General features: G+C 58.0%; 1 protein-coding gene across 1 annotated transcript; it reads left to right on the top strand.

Moving 5' to 3' along the window:
• The first annotated feature begins 2,717 nt into the window (after positions 1 to 2,717).
• On the top strand, positions 2,718 to 4,142 carry LOC122729091 (basic salivary proline-rich protein 4-like). The gene is made up of 3 exons (XM_043967750.1): positions 2,718 to 3,184; positions 3,252 to 3,381; positions 3,519 to 4,142. Exons 1-3 carry the CDS (start codon positions 2,718 to 2,720, stop codon positions 4,140 to 4,142), a joined length of 1,221 nt encoding a protein of 406 aa, XP_043823685.1.
• The last annotated feature ends 17,004 nt before the right edge of the window (positions 4,143 to 21,146 follow it).

The raw sequence follows: 21,146 nt of genomic DNA, 5'->3' as shown, positions 1-21,146 counted from the left end.
CTCCCCCCACCCCCAACCCTAACCCTAACCCTAACCCTAACCCTAACCCTAACCCTAACCCTAACCCTAACCCTAACCCTAACCCTAACCCTAACCCTACCCCTAACCCTAACCTAACCCTAACCCTAACCCTAACCCTAACCCTAACCCTAACCCAAACCCTAACCCTAACCCTATCCCTAATGCCCTAACCCTAACCCTAAACCTAACCCTAACCCTAACCCTAACCCTAATGCGATCCCTAATGCGATCCTAATGCGATCCCTAATGCGAGCCCTAACCCTAACCCTAATGCGATCCCTAGACCCTAACCCTAACCCTAACCCTAACCCTAACCCCTAACCCTAAACCCTAATGCGATCCCTAACCCTAACCCTAACCCGATCCCTAACCCTAACCCTAATCCTATCCTAACCCTAACCCTAACCCTAACCCTAACCCTAACCCTAATGCGATCCCTAACCCTAACCCTAACCCTAACCCTAACCCTAACCCTAACCCTAACCCTAACCCTATCCCTAACCCTAACCCTAACCCTAACCCTAACCCTAACCCTAACCCTAACCCTAACCCTAACCCTAACCCTAACCCTAACCCTAACCCTAACCCTAACCCTAACCCTAACCCTAACCCTAACCCTAACCCTAACCCTAACCCTAACCCTAACCCTAACCCTAACCCTAACCCTAACCCTAACCCTAACCCTAACCCTAACCCTAACCCTAACCCTAACCCTAACCCTAACCCTAACCCTAACCCTAACCCTAACCCTAACCCTAACCCTAACCCTAACCCTAACCCTAACCCTAACCCTAACCCTAACCCTAACCCTAACCCTAACCTAACCCTAACCCTAACCCTAATGCGATCCCTAACCCTAACCCTAACCCTAACCCTAATGCGATCCCTAACCCTAACCCTAACCCTAACCCTAACCCTAACCCTAACCCTAACCCTAACCCTAACCCTAACCCTAACCCTAACCCTAACCCTAACCCTAACCCTAACCCTAACCCTAACCCTAACCCTAACCCTAACCCTAACCCTAACCCTAACCCTAACCCTAACCCTAACCCTAACCCTAACCCTAACCCTAACCCTAACCCTAACCCTAACCCTAACCCTAACCCTAACCCTAACCCTAACCCTAACCCTAACCCTAACCCTAACCCTAACCCTAACCCTAACCCTAACCCTAACCCTAACCCTAACCCTAACCCTAACCCTAACCCTAACCCTAACCCTAACCCTAACCCTAACCCTAACCCTAACCCTAACCCTAACCCTAACCCTATCCCTAACCCTAACCCTAACCCTAACCCTAACCCTAACCCTAACCCTAACCCTAACCCTAACCCTAACCCTAACCCTAACCCTAACCCTAACCCTAACCCTAACCTTAGGTTGTGATGGACTGGACAATGGCGCGATTAGAAAACGGACAGGGCTACCTGCCCCTGACCGTCCTAGACCGTCCCCCCACTCGAGGACGCCCACCTGCGGCAAACCCCCGGCGGTCGCGGAGCGCGTAGTGTCCAGGAGATAGGAACCCCCGCAACATAACCGACTCGGCCACGGCCGACCTCCAGAGGCACACCGGGAAAGCCGAGAGAAGTAGGAGCCAGGCATCTCCTCTTCCCTCCACAGGATCCCCAACCCCAGGGGCCGAACGCCCGCCCTCCCCTGCGGCCCTTCCCGCCTCGGGGGTACCCAACCCGCCTCCTGCCACTCGGGGAGAGAGGGGGCCCGAGACAGTCGGGGCTTGCAGGGTTATAGGGCAAGCTGAACCGACCGAGCTGGAGACGGAAAACAAATCCCCGGGTCTGATAACCCTAGCCCCATGGGCTAGGACCCCTCACCGGAGTACGGATGGAGCCAACGAACACCGGCCGATTTCGGCAAACGGACACGGCTCCCCCCTGGCCGCCGGCACCGTCTAGCCGCCGCCGACTGAACCAACACACGAACCCAAGTGGTGATGTGGGTTGAGGTTTGAGGGCAATGCGGAGAGGAGGAAAGGAGATGCCGTCCACATGGGAAGGACGCCCGCCCTCCCCTGCGGTCCTTCCGGCCTCGGGGGTACCCACCCCGCCTCCTGCCGCTGGCGGCAAGAGAGGGCCCGAAACAGTCGGAAGAGGGATTGCAGGGGGGAACGGAACGCGGAACCAACCCCACCGGGATACACGGGAGGAGGGACCCAACACCGGCCCGATTCGACGAACGAACAGGACTCCCGGCGCCTGGCCGCCGGGACCGTCTTGCCGCCCGACACCCACCGCACCGACGCAGGAACCCAAGTGGCGATGGGGGTTTAAGGTTTGAGGATGCGCGGAAAGAGAGGAGGAGAGGCGTTGCCGAGGGCTCCCTTCCACGCCCCCCCCCTAAACCCCACACGACCCGCCGTGGGGACTCGGGAAAGGCACACTCCTGGAGGACGCCCACCTGCAGCGAACCCCGGGCGGTCGCGGACTGCATAGTGTCGGGGCGACGGGAACGCCAGAAACGGAAACCGGGCAATTGTACGTTGAACGACTCTCAGACGGGTGTAGCCCCGAGAAGACCCCGGGAGCCGTCCACCTCTGACACCCGTCAGAGGCCGAACACGGCCGAGAAACGTGGGCGGCGAGCCACCGGGAAAGGGGCACGGTCCGGTCCCCGAGCCGATGGCGCCGAACCGACTCGGAGAAGGGCGCAGCGGAAACCGCTTTCCGCTCGCCATGGCCGGGCAAACCCCTCCTCTCTCCCGAACCCAACCACCCCTCGCGCCGAGCGGGGTGGATGGACCCCGCAGGCGCCCGGGGGCCCCGGAAAGATGGCAGGGCGAGGGAGGGCGACGGGGCGGCGAGGGGGAGGGTCATCGGTCCGGCCTGAGGACGGCGACACTGCCCCCACCTCGGAAACCCGTCGGGAACCCCAGAGCCCGCCAAACGCACCGGGGAGGCAGGTATCACCTCTTCCCTCCCGGCCGTCCACAACCCCAGGGGGCGGACGCCCGCCCTCCCCTGCCGCCCTTCCCGCCTCGGGGGTACCCACCCCGCCTCCTGCCGCTCGCGGCAGGAGGGGGCCGAAACAGTCGGAAGGGGGATTGCAGGGGGGAACGGAAAGCGGAACCGACCCCCGGGGCGGGACAGTCCCCCCGGGTCTTTAAACCTCCGCGCCGGAACGCGCTAGATACCTGCAACGGGTCGGGGGTGGGGGGAAGCTTCCTGCATCCCCCTTCCTCCTTGCTCCACCCACCCCCACGCGGCTAGGACCGCTCACCCGAGGAGGGATGGAGGGAACCAACACCGGCCTGATTCGACGAACGAACACGGCTCCCGGCGCCTGGCCGCCGAGACCGTCTCGCCGCCCGACACCCACCGCGCCGACGCAGGAACCCAAGTGGCGATGGGGGTTTAAGGTTTGAGGATGCGCGGAAAGAGAGGAGGAGAGGCGTTGCCGAGGGCTCCCTTCCACGCCCCCCCCCCTAAACCCCACACGACCCGCCGTGGGGACTCGGGAAAGGCACACTCCTGGAGGACGCCCACCTGCGACGAACCCCGGGCGATCGAGGACCGAGTAGTGTCCGAACATGGCTGACAAAACGGGGACGACGAACCACGGGAGAAAGAGGCCGGTCCCCGAACCGACTCGGAGAAGGGCGGAGCGGGAACCGCTCCCGCTCACCACGGCAGGGCAAACCCCTCCTATCTCCCAAGCCCAACCACCCCTCGACTAGCAGGGTGGATGGACCCCGCAGACGCCCGGGGGCCCCGGCCACGTCGGCAGGGCGAGGGAGACGGGGAGGCGAGGGGGAGGGACATCGAGCCGGCCTGACGACTGCAACACTGCCCCTCCCCCTCAGAAACCCGTCGGGAACCCCAGAGCCCGCCAAACGCACCGGGAAGGCCGGGAGCGGTGGAGGCAGGTACCATCTCTTCCCCCCCCCCCCGGCCCGTACACAACCCCAGGGGGCGGACGCCCGCCCTCCCCTGCCACCCTTCCCGCCTCGGGGGTACCCACCCCGCCTCCTGCCGCTCGCGGCCAGAGGGGGCCGAAACAGTTGGAAGGGGGATTGCAGGGGGGAACGGAAAGCGGAACCGACCCCGCCGGGGCGGGACAGTCCCCCCGGGTCTTTGAACCTCTGCGCCAGAATGCGCTAGATACCTGCAATGGGTCGGGGGTGGGGGGGAGCCTCCTGCATCCCCCTTCCCCTCGCCTCACCCACCCCCACGCGGGCTAGGAGAGCTCACCGGAGGAGGGACGGAGGGAACCAACACTGGCCCGATTCGACGAATGGACACGGCTCCCGGCGCCTGGCCGCCGGGACCGTCTCGCCGCCTGACACCCACCGCGCCGACGCACGAACCCAAGTGGCAATGGGGGTTTAAGGTTTGAGGATGGCAGGGAAAAAGAGGAGGAGAGGCGTTGCCGAGGGCTCTCTTCCACCCCCCCCCCAAACCCCACACGACCCGCAGGGGGGACCCGGGGAAAGGCACACTCCTGGAGGACGCCCACCTGCGGCGAACCCCGGGCGGTCGAGGGCCGCATGGTGTCGGGACGACGGGAACGCCAGAAACGGAAACCGGGCAATTGAACGTTGAGCGACTCCCAGACGGGTGTAGCCCCGAGAGGACCCCGGGAGCCGTCCACCTCTGACACCCGTCAGAGGCCGAACACTGCCGAGAAACGGGGGAGGCGAGCCACCGGAAAAAGGGGACGGCCCCCGAGCCGACGGCTCCGAACCGACTCGGAGAAGGGCGGCACGGGAACCGCTCCCGCGCGCCAAGGACAGGCAAACCCCTTCTCTCTTCAGAGCCCAAACCCCCCTCACCGAGACGGGTGGATGGACTCCACAGGCGCCCGGGGGCCCGCCAGGCACTGCGGCAGGGCGAGGGCGACTGGGGGGCGAAGGCAGCGAGACTGCCCCCCCTCAGAAGCCCGTAGTGAGCCCCAAAGCCCGCCAAACGCACCGGGAAACCTGAGAGAAGTCGGAGCCAGGCATCTCCTCTCCCCTCGGGCCCATCCGCAACCCCAGGGGGCGGGCGCCCCCGCCCTCCCCTCCGGCCCTTCCCGCCTCGGGGGTACCGACCCCCCCTCCTGCCGCTCCCGGCAAGAGTGGGCCGGAGACAGTCGGAAGGGAACTTGGAGGGGAGGGAGAGAAAGCGGAACCGACCCCGCCAGAGCGGAACAGCAACCCCTGAGTCTTTAAACATCCCCGACTAGGTACCTGCAACGGGTCGGGGGTGGGAGGGGGTAAGCCTCCTCCATTCCCCTTCCACCTCGCCCCACCCACACGGGCTAGGACCGCGCATCGGAGGAGGGAGGGAACGAACAACTGCCAGATTGGGCGAACAGACGAGGCTACCGTCGCCTGAGCGCCAGGACCGTCTCGCTGCCTGACAACGACTGTACCGATGCATGAGCCCACGTAGCGATGAGGGTTAGGGGTAGCGCAAAAAGAGCCCTCGGCAAGGCCTCTCCTCCTCTCTCTTCCACCCCACCCCAAACCCCACATGACCCGCGGGGGAACTCGGGAAAAACCACACAACCCCAGGACGCCCACCTGCGGCGAATCCCGGGCTGTCACGGACCACGTACTGACGACGCGACGGGCCCCAGGAACGGGAGCCAGGGGAATGAACATTAAGAGACTCTCAGACGGGCGTAGTGACGGGAGGACCCAGGAAGCGGTCCACCTCTGACACCATTCCGAGGCCGAACAACGGCCGAGAAACGGGGACGACGAGCCACCGGAGAAAGGGGCCGATCCCCGAGCCGACGGCGCCGAACCGACTCAGAGAAGGACGGCGCGGGAACCGCTCCCGGCACCACGGCCAGGCAAAGCCCTCCTCTCTCCCGAACCCAACCACCCCTCGCGCCGAGCGGGGTGGATGGACCCCGCAGGCGCCCGGGGAACCCCGTCACGGCGGCAGGACGGCGGCGACGGGGCGCAAAGGGGAGGGACGGCTGGCCAGCCTGACGACGGCGACACTGCCCCCCCCTCAGAAACCCGTCGGGAACCCCAGAGCCCGCCAAACACACCGGGAAGGCCGGAGGCAGGTATCACCTCTTCCCTCCGGCCCGTCCACAACCCCAGGGGGCGGATGCCCACCCTCCCCTGCGGCCCTTCCCGCCTCGGGGGTACCCACCCCGCCTCCTGCCGCTCGCGGCCAGAGGGGGCCGAAACAGTTGGAAGGGGGATTTTGCAGGGGGGGAACGGAAAGCGGAACCGACCCCGCCGGGGCGGGACAGTCCCCCCGGGTCTTTGAACCTCTGCGCCAGAATGCGCTAGATACCTGCAATGGGTCGGGGGTGGGGGGGGAGCCTCCTGCATCCCCCTTCCCCTCGCCTCACCCACCCCCACGCGGGCTAGGAGAGCTCACCGGAGGAGGGACGGAGGGAACCAACACTGGCCCGATTCGACGAATGGACACGGCTCCCGGCGCCTGGCCGCCGGGACCGTCTCGCCGCCTGACACCCACCGCGCCGACGCACGAACCCAAGTGGCAATGGGGGTTTAAGGTTTGAGGATGGCAGGGAAAAAGAGGAGGAGAGGCGTTGCCGAGGGCTCTCTTCCACCCCCCCCCCCCAAACCCCACACGACCCGCAGGGGGGACCCGGGGAAAGGCACACTCCTGGAGGACGCCCACCTGCGGCGAACCCCGGGCGGTCGAGGGCCGCATGGTGTCGGGACGACGGGAACGCCAGAAACGGAAACCGGGCAATTGAACGTTGAGCGACTCCCAGACGGGTGTAGCCCCGAGAGGACCCCGGGAGCCGTCCACCTCTGACACCCGTCAGAGGCCGAACACTGCCGAGAAACGGGGGAGGCGAGCCACCGGAAAAAGGGGACGGCCCCCGAGCCGACGGCTCCGAACCGACTCGGAGAAGGGCGGCACGGGAACCGCTCCCGCGCGCCAAGGACAGGCAAACCCCTTCTCTCTTCAGAGCCCAAACCCCCCTCACCGAGACGGGTGGATGGACTCCACAGGCGCCCGGGGGCCCGCCAGGCACTGCGGCAGGGCGAGGGCGACTGGGGGGCGAAGGCAGCGAGACTGCCCCCCCTCAGAAGCCCGTAGTGAGCCCCAAAGCCCGCCAAACGCACCGGGAAACCTGAGAGAAGGAGGAGCCAGGCATCTCCTCTCCCCTCAGGACCATCTGCAACCCCAGGGGGCGGACGCCCGCCCTCCCCTCCGGCCCTTCCCGCCTCCGGGGTACCCACCCCACCTCCTGCCGCTCCCGGCAAGAGTGGGCCGGAGACAGTCGGAAGGGAACTTGGAGGGGAGGGAGAGAAAGCGGAACCGACCCCGCCAGAGCGGAACAGCAACCCCTGAGTCTTTAAACATCCCCGACTAGGTACCTGCAACGGGTCGGGGGTGGGAGGGGGTAAGCCTCCTCCATTCCCCTTCCACCTCGCCCCACCCACACGGGCTAGGACCGCGCATCGGAGGAGGGAGGGAACGAACAACTGCCAGATTGGGCGAACAGACGAGGCTACCGTCGCCTGAGCGCCAGGACCGTCTCGCTGCCTGACAACGACTGTACCGATGCATGAGCCCACGTAGCGATGAGGGTTAGGGGTAGCGCAAAAAGAGCCCTCGGCAAGGCCTCTCCTCCTCTCTCTTCCACCCCACCCCAAACCCCACATGACCCGCGGGGGAACTCGGGAAAAACCACACAACCCCAGGACGCCCACCTGCGGCGAATCCCGGGCTGTCACGGACCACGTTCTGACGACGCGACGGGCCCCAGGAACGGGAGCCAGGGGAATGAACATTAAGAGACTCTCAGACGGGCGTAGTGACGGGAGGACCCAGGAAGCGGTCCACCTCTGACACCATTCCGAGGCCAAACAACGGCCGAGAAACGGGGACGACGAGCGGGGTGGATGGACCCCGCAGGCGCCCGGGGAACCCCGTCACGGCGGCAGGACGGCGGCGACGGGGCGCAAAGGGGAGGAACGGCTGGCCAGCCTGACGACGGCGACACTGCCCCCCCCCTCAGAAACCCGTCGGGAACCCCAGAGCCCGCCAAACACACCGGGAAGGCCGGAGGCAGGTATCACCTCTTCCCTCCGGCCCGTCCACAACCCCAGGGGGCGGATGCCCACCCTCCCCTGCGGCCCTTCCCGCCTCGGGGGTACCCACCCCGCCTCCTGCCGCTCGCGGCCAGAGGGGGCCGAAACAGTTGGAAGGGGGATTTTGCAGGGGGGGAACGGAAAGCGGAACCGACCCCGCCGGGGCGGGACAGTCCCCCCGGGTCTTTGAACCTCTGCGCCAGAATGCGCTAGATACCTGCAATGGGTCGGGGGTGGGGGGGAGCCTCCTGCATCCCCCTTCCCCTCGCCTCACCCACCCCCTCGTGGGCTAGGACCGCTAACCGGAGGAGGGACGGAGGGAACCAACACCGGCCCGATTCGACGAACGGACACAGCTCCCGGCGCCTGGCCGCCGGGACCGTCTCGCCGCCCGACACCGACCGTGCCGACACACGAGCCCACATACCTATGAGGGTTTAGGGGTAGGGGTAGCGCGGAAAGAGCCCTCAGCAACGCCTCTCCTCTCTTCCACCCTCCCCCCGCACCACCACCCCCCCCGCGGCGAACCCTGGGCGGTCGTGGAGCGCGTCTTGTAACGGGCACTGGTAACGGGAACCGGGGGATTGAACGTTAAGCGACGCTCAGACAGCCTTAGCCCCGGAGCAACCCGGGAGCTGTCCACTGCTGGGAGTCATCCCAGACTTTTCCATTTCTGGAAAGGTGTTCACGCCTTCCCGGGAAAAGCAAACTAGACCAAACATGGCCGAGAAACGACGGCGGCGACCCACCGAGAGAAGGGGACCGGTCCCCGAGCCGACGGCGCCGAGCCGACTCGGAGAAGGGCGGCGCGGAAACCGCTCCCGCGCGCCACGGCCGGGCAAACCCCCTTCTTCTCTCCCGAGCCCGGCCACCCCTCGCCGAGGGGGGCGGGATGGACTTCACAGGCGCCCGGGGGCCCCCCGGCACGGCGGCAGGGGCGAGGGTGATGGAAGACGAGGGAGAGGGACGGAAGGTCGGCCTGAAGGCGGTTAGACTGCCCCCCCAGAAGCCCGCAGGGAGCTCGAAAGCCCACCAAATGCACCGGGAAAGCCGAGAGAAGGCGGAGCCAGGCATCTCCTCTTCCCTCAGGACCATTTGCAACCCCAGGGGGCGGACGCCCGCCCTCCCTTCCGGCCCTTCCCGCCTTGGGGATACCCACCCCCCCTCCTGCCGCTCCGGGCAAGAGTGGGCCAGAGACAGTCGGAAAGAGCTTGGGGGGGGCGGAAAGCGGAACCGACCCCACCGGAGCGGGACAGCAACCCCCCGAGTCTTTAAACCTCCGCAACGGAACGTGCTAGGTACCTGCAACGGGTGGGGGTGGGGGGAGCGGGGAAGCCTCCTCCATTCCCCTTCCACCTCGCCCCACCCACGCCCACGCAGGCTAGGACCGCGCACCAGAGGAGGGAGGGAACGAACAACTGCCAGAGCTGTGATTACGACGGATGGGGGTCTAGGGTAAACGCCGGAGAGCAGCACGCAGCAACGACCCCTTTTACAACCCTTCCTGAAGGGGGCACCCTCCTCCCACCTCGGAAACAGAGGAAATGACAGGAGGGGACCGAAGGTATGCTATAAAAGCGAAACGGCTCCGAGGACAGCGGGAACCTGGCAACACGCACCACACACAAATGCTCTCTTTTCTCCAAGGATGCACATGGAGTGAGGAACACGAGCAACGGGTGACCCAGAAGCCGACCACCCATCAACAACGGGCACCTGAAAAGTCTACGCCGCGCGAGCCCGGCCAGGGGAGGCATCGCGAAAAAGGCGGAGGCGAGGCGGTGAGCCGGCCGGCCAACGTCCAGCGACGAGGCCCGGCACACACACGACTCAATGCCGATCCCCCCAGGGGAACCACCGCCGCCAGAGAACTCGGCCCTGCGATCAGTGCACGGTCCGCTTTCACTAGAGCAGGAACCGCCACTCACCCAGACACACCCACCCCCCCCCCCCCCCAACGCCCGGGCAGGGGGGAAGTGCAGGACAGGCGTGAACTACCATCATAAAGTACTCTCCCATCATGGTCTGCCCGGCGGCACTCCCTCGCGCTACAGGTGAAAACGAAGCACACAAGACAAACAGCCCGACACCCGGCGCCTCCGCGCGTGGACAAACGATTTGAGTGAAGACCAGCGGCCGACTGACTCGTCTCTGAAGGAGAGGCGCGACCGCAGGCCGAGCAGAACGCTCCACTTCAAGGCCAAGGCTCCGGGAAAAAAGACCGGCATCTGAACGGGAAAGATACCCACTGGTGCCCAGGACGTCAGGGGTTTCGGGCGGCCTAAAAAACAGCGCCACGGTATCCTCTTGTTTGGTCTCCCCATTGCCTACAGTGGCCGGAGCACTGCTCCTCACTATTCTCCATGCACAAACACGCATATTCGGACAAAACAAATACCCGTCACGGCCCCGAGACGAATCTAGAAATCTAGCCGAGCTCCTGGAATCCCAGCCGGGAAGACTGGAGCAAGTTTCACCCCATCGCACTTCCGGACTCGAGCGATTCCACCGAGTAAACAGAACCACTGGGCCGAGAGCCGGCCACCCGCCTGGGACGTCCCCCCAACAAACCCCACAACAGAGGGCAATCTGCTGGGAGCCCCGTCAAGGTAGTGCTGCAAGGTCGCTTTCGCCGAGCCTCGGCCAGATAGGAACAAAGTCCGACCCGGCCCCTCCAGGCACCAAGTCCGAGACGTCCTCTCTCCTTCCCGAAGCCAAGACCTTAGGAGCCTGAGTCACAGGCAATATCCCGTGGAGACACGGGGAGTCTCAAACTGACCCTCTGCCCACATCCAACCAATTTCGCCCTGGACGCTCTTAGTCTGCCTCTCGCGAGCATAGAGCCCGCCTCCCTGCCCCCTGCAGAATCTCTCAGGTCCCTATACCCCCACCCCAAACGACTGATTCCTTTCATTACGGCTTCGGGGGCGGGGGGGGGGGGGTCAGGAAAGTGAGACGGAAAGCCAGAGAGGATGACAAAGAATCCTTACGGGGGACCCGTGCCCACCCCGCCCCTTTCTCCCCGCGCCTCCCTCCAGAGCGCTCTCCTAGCTTAGAGCACCGCCTCCCCCGACGAGAGCCAGCAGGTCTCTGCCCCCGCCCCGTGGCGGAACCTTTAAAGGCTCATTCCTGCCGCGAGAAGAAGGGGGCTGGGGCCAAGAGCAACCAGCCGATAGCCACCCCCCCCCCCAAGACTTCCAAGCAGCTGAACAGCATTGAGCTAAAATGAACTAGGAGATGGGACTGGGGGGGGGGGGTGGAGCGGGAAGGGGGAAGAGAACCAGAACCGGGGACTTTTCGCATCACAACACCAAATCCCAGGATCGCAGTCATCCTGGCCTTGCCCCCGCGGAGGGATGTGCGTGCCGGGCGGGGGGTGGGGGCGTGCGGGAGGGTCTGCGGCGTGGGCACGGGAGGCTCTGCCAGCACCCCTGGCCCCTGCCCCTGCCAGCAGGCTGCTGTCAGTCACCCAGGAAACTTGCTGAAGTCGGAAACCCTCCTCCTTGCAGCGGTCCAAGCCAGCCCGCCCGCCCGCCCTCCCTCCCTGCCTCCCGAGGCTGATGCCTTCCACAAGAAAAAGTGACAAGTGCCTCTTTCTGCTTTTATTTTCAAATCTGACGTGCTCTCCCTCCCTCCCTCCCTCCCTCCGGTCCTTCGCCCCCAAACCCCCCAAAACCCCTCCCCCTTCTCAGGAACACACGTATTCAGAAGGCAAGAAAGCAAGAAATTCATATATTGGAGTGCGGATGGCCCCGCCAGGCATGAAGTCCGAAACGTTGTCTCTCCTTCCAGAAGCCAATACCTTCGTAGCCTGAGCCGCAGGGAATATCCCCTGGAGACACTGAGAGTCTCAAATCGACCCTCTTCCCACATCCACCCATTTTCCCCCTGGACGTTCTTGGTCTGCCTCTCGCTAGCATAGAGCCCACCTCCCTGCCCCCTGCAGAATCTCTCGGGTCCCCATACCCCCACCCCAACCGACTGATTCGTTTCTTTAGGGTTTCGGGGCGGGGCGGGGGGGGCGGGGAGGGGAGGAGAGCGAGACGGGAAGCCAGAGAGGATGACAAAGAATCCTTACGGGGACCCGTGCCCACAACTCCCCTCTCTCCCCGAGCCTCCCTCCAGAGCACTCTCCTAGCTTAGTGCACCGCCTCCCCCGACGAGAGCCAGCAGATCTCTGGGCTCCCCGCTTCCCGGGGTGGCTGAACCTTTAAATGCGCATTCCTGCCGCGAGAAGGATACGGTCTGGGGCCAAGAGATGCCTGCTGATAGTCCCCCCCAAACAGCCCCAGACCCTTCCAAGCAGCTGAACCATATTGAGGTTAATGACCTAGGACATGACAGTGGAGGGGGGGGGAGAGGGGAAAAAGGGAAAGAGAACTAGAATTTTTAGCATCACAACACCGGATAGAGCACCGGCCCTGAAGTCAGGAAGACCTGAGTACTAATCAGTCCTGAGACACTTGACACTTACTAGCTGTGTACTCCTGGGTACTTAATGGCTGTGCGGGAAGCTGTGCGGGGCGCTGTGCGGGGCGGACGCGGGGGAGGGGCTGTGCGGGAGTCTGGACGCTGTGCGGGGCGGGCGCAAGAGTGGGAATGCCAGAAAAGACTGCAGGTGGGCGGAGAAGGGAAAAGAGAACAAGAATTTTTAACATCACAACACCGGATAGAGCACCGGCCCTAGAATCAGGAGGACCTGAATTCGAAAAGGCCTGAGACACTTGACACTTACTAGCTGTGTACCCCTGGGCAAGTCACTTAACCACAATTGCCAAAACAGAGAAAAAGAAAGGAAAGAAAGGAACAAAAAAAAGGAAAGGATGACAACACCAAATCCCAGGAACACAGTCATCCTCCGGCGGGGGAATGTGCATGCCGGGCGCGGAACCGGTGGGGCACTCTGCGGGGCGCTATGCAGGATACTGAGCGGGGTGCTGTGCGGACTGGGGTGGGGGACGCAGGAGGCTATGCGGGGGGGGGGGTGCGCAGGGGGCGCGGGAGACTGTTTAGGGCAGTGTGCGGGGGGAGTGGGAGGCAGTGCAGGAAGTTCTGCGGGATGAACACGGGAGTGTGATGCCAGAAAAAAATGGGGGGGGGGGGGCGGAGAAGGGGAAAGAGAACCAGAATTTTTAGCATGACAACACCGGATAGAGCACCGGCCCTGGAGTCAGGAGGACCTGAGTTCAAAACCGGCCTGAGACACTTGACACTTACTAGCTGTGTACCCCTGGGCAAGTCACTTAACCCCAATTGCCACACCAAGAAAAAGAAAGGAAAGAAAGGAAGAAAGAGAGAAAGGATGAAAACACCAAATCCCAGGAACACAAGTCGTCCTCTCCTTCCCCCGCGCGGGGCGCTGTGCAGGTTGCTGAGCGGGGTGCTTTGCGGTGTGGGGTGGGGGATGAGGGAAGCCATGCGAGAGGGGAGGGTTTGTGGAGGAGGAGGGGGCCTCGGGAGGCTGTGTAGGGCAATGTGCGGCGGTGGGGGGCAGGACGGAAAGCTGTGAGTGGTGGGCGAGGGAATGGGAATGCCAGAAATGTGTGGGGGAGAAGGGGGAAGGGGAAAGAAAACCAGAATTTTTAGCATTACAACACCAGATAGAGCACTGGGCCTGGAGTCAGGAGGACCTGAGTTCAAATCCGACCTGAGACACCTGACACTTATTAGCTGTGTGCCCCAACGTACTTACTAGCTCTGCGTCGCTCTCTGCGGGGCGCTGTGCGGGACGGGCGCGGCAGGTTGTGCCAGGGCGCTGTGCGGGAGGCTCGGCCCGGCGCTGGGCGCGGGCCGGAGGACTGGAGACTGGGCAGGGTAGGAGCAGGAGAGGGAATGCCAGAAAAGAGTGGAGGAGGAGTGGAGAAGGGGAAAGAGAACCAGAATTTTTAGCATTTTTAGCAATTTTAGCAATTTTTAGACACTTGACACCCCAATTGCTTCACCAAGAAAAAGAAAAGAAAGGAAGGAAGAAAGAAAGAGAAAAGGATGACAACACCAAATCCCAGGAACACAGTCATCCTCTCCTTCCCCGGCGTTGGGATGTGCTGGCTGGGCGCGGAAGGGTTGGAGCACTCTGCGGGGCGCTGTGCAGGCTGCTGAGCTGGGTGCTGTGCGGACCAGGGTGGGAGACGCCAGAGGCTGTGAGAGTGAAGGGGGTGGGTGTGGAGGGGAGAGCGCAGGACGCTCTGAAGAGCAATGTGTAGGGGGGTTGTGTGGGGGGTGGGCGCGGGCGCTGGGCGGGAGTCTGGGCAGGGCGCTGTGTGGGATGGGCGCGGATTGGGCGGGGGGAAGCTGAGCGGAGCGCTGGGAGGGAGTCTGGGCGGGCGCTGGTCTGGGGGGAGCTGGGCGGGACGGTGGTGGGGGGTGGAAATGCCAGAAAAGAGTGGGGGAGGGGGGGCGGAGAAGGGGAAAGAGAAACAGAATGTTTAGGATCACAACACTGGTTTGAGCACCCGCCCTAGAGTCAGAAGGACCTGATTTCAAATCCGACCTGAGACACTTGACACTTACTAGCTCTGTCCCCTAGGGCACTTACTAGCTGTGCGTGGACTCTGGGCGGGGCGCTGTGCGGAGTGGGCGAAAGGGGGCTGTGGGGGGGGCAGTGCCGAGTGGGTGTGGGAGTCAAACCCTTCTCAGTCACCCTAGCAAGTACTTGGCGAACTACCTCTGCCTTACATTTCTGTCAGACTCAGGTCCCCTCATATTCTCTAAAGGGACCATAAGCTTAGACAGCATTTGATATTTTCACAGTAGGGACTCAGGCTGCTTAGGTCTCATTTTACCACCTAGTACAATTAGGTTAATAAATTACTTAAATTTTATACTACATACAAAAATCTGGGGTTCTATGGCCACTGAATGCATTGACATATTGCAACTGTTAACTGCTTTGAGAACTCACCTTGGACCTTTAAATGCTTTTATAAGTTCATAATAGCCACGTGTTTTTCCACAGTCTTATGTTAATATCTAAATCAACTGGATATTTGTATGATTTAAATTTTATTTTATTCCTTAAAAGTCTTGGATTCTCTTTTACCTGAAAGACCTGTCAGATTCGGTGTTGGACCAGCCTTGAGCATTCAGTGAGGTCAGTGAACATATTTATAATACATGGCCAATGAAGGCACAATCATTTCAAAAACTTTTACCTACTTTGAGCATTTCCAAACGATCTTTAAATCTCTAATCCTCAGTTTCCCTAAACCTGCAGTGGAAATGTTTCCAATATATGGCCAATGAAAACTCAGTCAATTCATTATTTGCTTTCTTGTTCTCATGTCACATGGATGTTTTGACTTCCCTCAGCCTCAGTTTACCTGATATTCACTAATAGGGTCTATATTCTAATCCTGTAATTGTTTTAGAAGTTCACTATAGCCGCTTGTTTTTCCACTGTCTTAGGTTTACATCTAAATCAACTGGATATTTGTATGATTCAAATTCGAATTTATTCCTTAAAAGTCTTGGATTCTGTGGTCCCTGAAGAACCCGTCAGGTTCTGTGTTGGACCAGCCTTGATCATTCTGTGAGGTCCCTACCAATTTCTACTCCTGAGATTCCCTGAACGAGCTGTGAACATATTTATAATTTGTAACCAATGAAGTCACAATCATTTCAAAAACTAGGATGCTCACAGTCCTGTCAAATGCATTTTTACATTTCTCTCAATTTCAGTTTCCCGCCTATTCACTAAAGGTCCATAAGCTTAGAGAGCTTTCGACATTTTCACAACACGGACTCAGACTGCTTAGATCTCATTTTTCCATGTAGTACAGTTAGGTTAATATAAGATTAAAATTTTATACTACATGAAAAAATCTTGGGTTCTATGGCCATTGAAGGCATTGACATATTGGAACTGTTACCTGCTTTGAGAATTCACAATGGACCTTTAAATCTCTCATCCTCAGTTCCCCTAAACCTGCAGTGGAAATGTTTCCAATATATGGCCAATAAAAACTCAGTCAATTCATTATTTGCCTTCTTGTTCTCATGTCACATGGATGTTTTGTCTTTCCTCATCCTCACTTTCCCTGATATTCACCAAGAGGTGCTACATTCTATTCCTAGAAAACTTTTATAAGTTCACAAAAGCCACTTCTATTTCCACATTCTTAGCTTTCCATCTAAATCAACTGGATATTTGTAAGGTTTAAATTTTAATTTATTCCTTAAAAGGTCTTGGATTTTTTGGCCCCTGAAGGACCTGTCAGATTCTCTGTTAGCCCAGCCTAGAGAATTCAGTGAGTTCCCTACCAATCTGTAATCCTAAATTTCCCTGAAGAAGCAGTGAACATATTTATAATCTGTTACCAATGAAGTCACAATCATTTCAAAAACTATGATGCTCACAGTCCTGTCAAATACATTTTTACATTTCTCTCAGATTGAGTTTCCTTCATATTCACTAAAAGGACCATAAGCTTAGACAGCTTTTGATATTTTCACAAGAGGACTCAGACTGCTTAGATCTCATTTTTCCATCTAGTACAGTTGGGTGAATATATGATTTAAATTTTATACTACATGTAAAAATCCAAGGTTCTATGGTCACTGAAGGCACTGACATATTGGAACTGTTACCTCCTTTGAGAATTCACAACGGACCTTTAAATCTCTATTCCTCAGTTTCCCTAAACATGCAGTGGAAATGTTTCCAATATATTGCCAATAAAAACTTTTTGAGTTCATTATTTAGGTTCCTTGCTCTCATGTCACATGGATGTTTTCATTTCCCACAGCCTCAGTTTCCCTGATCGTCACTAATAGGGGCTATACTCTAATCCGAGACACCTTTTATGTGTTCACAATATCCACTTTTTTTTCCTCGGTCTTAGTTTTCCATGTACATCAATTTGATTTTTGTATGACTTATATTTTATTTGATTCTTTAAAGGTCTTAAATTCTGTGGCCACTGCAGGCCTAGTCATAAACTGGGATGTACATGATTTGAGGTCGCTTACAGTCCGTGATCCATGGTATCTTTTCTCAAGCACTGGAGCTGCATCTATTCTCATGCCAGTGACAATCCATTCAGTTTGACCACTTGTAACATGTTAGTGATGTTCTGTTTGGTCTCACCATCTCCCTCAACCTTTTTTCCCCCCAGTGTTCCCTTGTAGCTTACTGCGGAAAAGGCAGTCTCTTGCTGAGAGTAAGATCAGAAGAAAGCGGACAACATAGACCCTGATCTCATCCAAGTCCTTCAACATGTTTGCAAGCCTATGGAATACTGCATTGTGATATCCTGCAGGGCACTGCTTCTTGGCTGGGTCTGTCAAGAGTGTTCCATCAGTGGGACTTCTGTAAGGTTCTACCTACCTGAAGGGGACTTTTTTGTAATGACTGAAATGCTCCACAAATTTCTCAGCTTCCTGGATCTTACCTGTGCTCTTTGAACCCCGGGCCAGAAACCTATCCCCCAGTGACTGAATTCTGGGAACATGGCTAGATCCTTCATTTCTGCTGCACGGGCGGGCACTCCTCTCACTCCTGCTGCCGCCACCCTTGGAGAAAGAAAGAAGTCATGAAAGGAGTCCTTGAAGAAAAACCAAGAACATTCATCAGTGTCAATTGGATGGGGATTTTGAGTCTACCCCCTGGTCTCTCCATCAGGCCTTCTGCATTTGCTTAATTTTGGGACCTGTCCCTACTGCCTCTAGTGAACACCTGTCAGAATCCAAGGAGGTGAGAGTTGGGGGGTTTCTGTTTTCTTCCTCTGGAGCAGGGCCAACCTGTTGGACTCTTTTTCATTTCTGCAGAGCAGGGAAAGGACCTCCTAGGAGATCTAGTGCTTCTGGTCTGAAGGAGGTGGGCCCCTTCCTTTGCCAGCATGAGTTCCTAAGGTGATTTTCTGCCTGGGCTTCTGGGCAGACAAGGTCAGGGGCCATGCTGGGCCGGCACCCATTGGAGGCCGGACCCACATCCGGGTTCCTTTGGGAAAGGCTCTGAGAGAATGGGCTCCAGGTCCTTTCCCTGTACCAGCAGGAAGTTTTCCAAAAGCTGCTTAGGAGAGAAAGTCTGTCCCCACCCCCGGCCCCCCGACCCCCGGAGAGGGGGGCCAAACTTCCTTTCCCTGAGGAAGGGGCCACTGGGGGCCTCCCCAGGGTCCTCGCAACGGGCCAAGACTGGCCATTGGACCTGGCTGTGGAGAGTCCGTGAACTGAGGGGGAGCCGAGCACCCCCTGCCCCTGCGGGCCCTGGCATCCGGGCTTGCTTCCTGCTCATGGGCCTCAGCTGCTGCCCCTCCCTGCAGGGACCCTCCCTCTGCCCACTCCCCTGGCTCTTCCTTCCCTCAGCTTTGGCCCAGCTTGGCCCCTGTCTTTCCCTCCATAGGCTCCTTCTGATTGCCCTGCCCCTCCCCACTCCAGGAGGCGGCTGCTGCTGGTGTGCTCATGGAGGGGGCAGCTGCCTCCGCCCCTCCCTTCAGCCTCCATTTCCCTCAGGGCCACCCTGGGGCTCGGCCGCTCCTCTCCATGTGACCACACCTGTCCACCCTCCTGCTCCCGGCCTGACTGAGAGAACTTGGCCACCTCAGCCCACCCCTCCCCGAGCTGAGATCCCTGCCCCAGCCCTCCCCAAGCCCGGGCCCAGCTCTTCCTCCTCACCCTGCCTGCCCCCCTTGCATCCTCTAAATCAATCTCAACTGACAGTCTGCCTTGGCACAGCAAAGAGAAACCTAGGGCCCTTTGACCTCCACAAGACTTGGTCACTCAGGAGCCCAGAGGCCAGTCCTGCTCCTGAGTTCTGCCTCAGCAGCAGAAGCCTTTGGGCCCTAAGGAGGGAAGCCCCTGCCAGAGACAGAGCCCCAAATGGGACCCAGAGCCCACGGCATGAGAAGCCATTGCCGGGCCACCTTTAGGGCCAGCCAGCCCAGTGGGCCACATAGAACACATCTCGCGCAAAGCATCCTGGGCCCAGGAGCCCACGTCAGTCTCGCCAAGGATTTTGATGAAAAGGACACTCAGGGCCTTCTCATATTTAGTCTTAGACCTGTCTAGTGAATTCATCCAGGTCCCTCCCTTCAAATCACTAAGCCTCTGTTTCCCTAAATAAACACACTCAAGTGTGGCTTAGATGCTGAAGCCACTGAAAGCCCAGTCAGCTTTACTAATTTTTTACATCTTTACCCTTTTGGTGATGATGTCACAGCGGTTTCTTGTGTTTAATGTGACTGTGCGTATATAAGCTATATCAGATTGCTTTCTCTCTTACGGAGGGCAGGCAGCAAGGGAGAAAAATTTTGAACACAACATTGTACAAAAACGAATGTTGAAAACTATCTTTGCCTGTGACTGCAAAAAACAAAATACTACTTAGATTGGGAAAGAAGAAGTAAAAAACATTAAAAAAAAAAAAAAAGAAAAGTAAAGAGTACTGCTTTTGGAATAAAGACATGGGATTGAGTCTCTGAGCTTCCAGGAATTTGGGCAGTGGTCACTAAGCAAGTCACATTCTTCTTTGGGCCTCAGTCTTCCTATCAAGAACATGAGTATTTTGTCATAGATTATCTCTAGGGTCTCTGTCAGCTTTTATAGTCTATATTCCAAGGCTCCTTCAGCTCTATGTTGGATTCTCTCCATTCTCTTACACCTGTGAATAGTCCATGTTCTGCAGACAGGTGTCTCAATGGAGTCAGGAAGACCTGAGTTCTAATCTGGCCTCAGACACTTGACACTTACTATCTGTGTGACCCTGGACAATTCACTTAACCCTCATTGCCCTGAAAAAACATCGATGTTAAAAATGTTTTTTACATGTAATTTGGGGAAATATAAGATTCTAGACATTGTTTTAAGAAATTGCCCAAGTGTGCAGGGCTAGAAAAAACAACAACACAAAAGTAACCCTGAGTATTACAACATCAGATAGTAAACAAGGTTACAACTGTAGTCACTGGCCTCAGTAGTAGGACTTGGATTCCAATCCAGCTTCTCTGTTTCCACATTCTCAACCATGTTCACCATCTGTACCCCACTGTTATGTTTGATCCCTCTGTCTCTCTGTCTCTATCTCTCCCTACTTCTTTCCCTCCTTTCCCCTCTACCTCCTTCCTTCCCTCCCTCCTTCCCTCTCTGTTTCCCTCTGTGAATCTCTCATTATCTCCCTGTCTCTCCAATTGTCTCTCTGTCTCTATCTCTGTCTGTCCTCCTCTCCCCTTTCAGGCACTGAGAAAAGTATAGGATATGTATGTATATATATATAACCTTATGTGTATATAGGGTGTGTATGTATATATATATATATAACCCTACATATATCTATATCTATATATATCTATATCTGTTACCTCAGGTCCCTCTCTCCCCAGTCATTCCCTTAAGACCTTCCATGAGTCCATGGGATCACAGGACTCTAGGTCTAGAGCTGGAAGAGACATCAGAGACTAACTAGTTCCATCTTTCTCGTTTTACGGAGAGGAGAACTGAAAACCACAGAGGTCAAGTAACTGGTCTGAGAGCACACAGCTAGTAAGTGTCTCAGGCAGGATTTGCACCTGGGCTTTCCTACTTAAAATTCAGGGCTGAGGCTACTAGGTCCTGCTGCTTTCTCTTCCCTCATCTCACTAGGCTACTCTTATCTCTCTACAACTTCTAAGAGTAAAGGTACAAGGAAGGGTTTGGGGTGTGGGGTGTTGAAGGAAAAATAACTTCCCCTAAATGGAAAGGTTCCATGACTAAGCACTTACTAAGTCCTTACTGGCCTGAACTGAAATCTTTGGCTTCCTGTCTACATAATATGCTCTCCTGAATGTGCCACTTCCTTTACCCCAGGTTTGCCTCAGGCTAATCTGAGAGGTTTGAAAGGACTGACATAGCAGCATACTTTATGAGACAGGAACAGATACAAAAATGAGCACTTTGGCACCCAAAATGATATAAATCCCCTGTAGGCATCCTATCATGGAAACAAGTAAATCCACTAATACTCACTTAGGCATCAGAGGGGCCTGTGGTGCACATGGTAGCATGACTACCCTGTGCTTCTCTGGAAACCACTCTGCCTACCAGAGGCTGATGGGGATGCAACATCTCCTCCTCACCCAGCTCCACATATCTGAGGATTCCCATAGGCATCAGTGCA

This window comes from Dromiciops gliroides, chromosome 5, assembly GCF_019393635.1.
Source record: "Dromiciops gliroides isolate mDroGli1 chromosome 5, mDroGli1.pri, whole genome shotgun sequence".
Classification (NCBI taxonomy): Eukaryota; Metazoa; Chordata; class Mammalia; order Microbiotheria; family Microbiotheriidae; genus Dromiciops; species Dromiciops gliroides.
The sequence above is the reverse complement of the archived record's forward strand: the minus strand, read 5'-3'. Positions and strand labels throughout refer to the sequence as shown.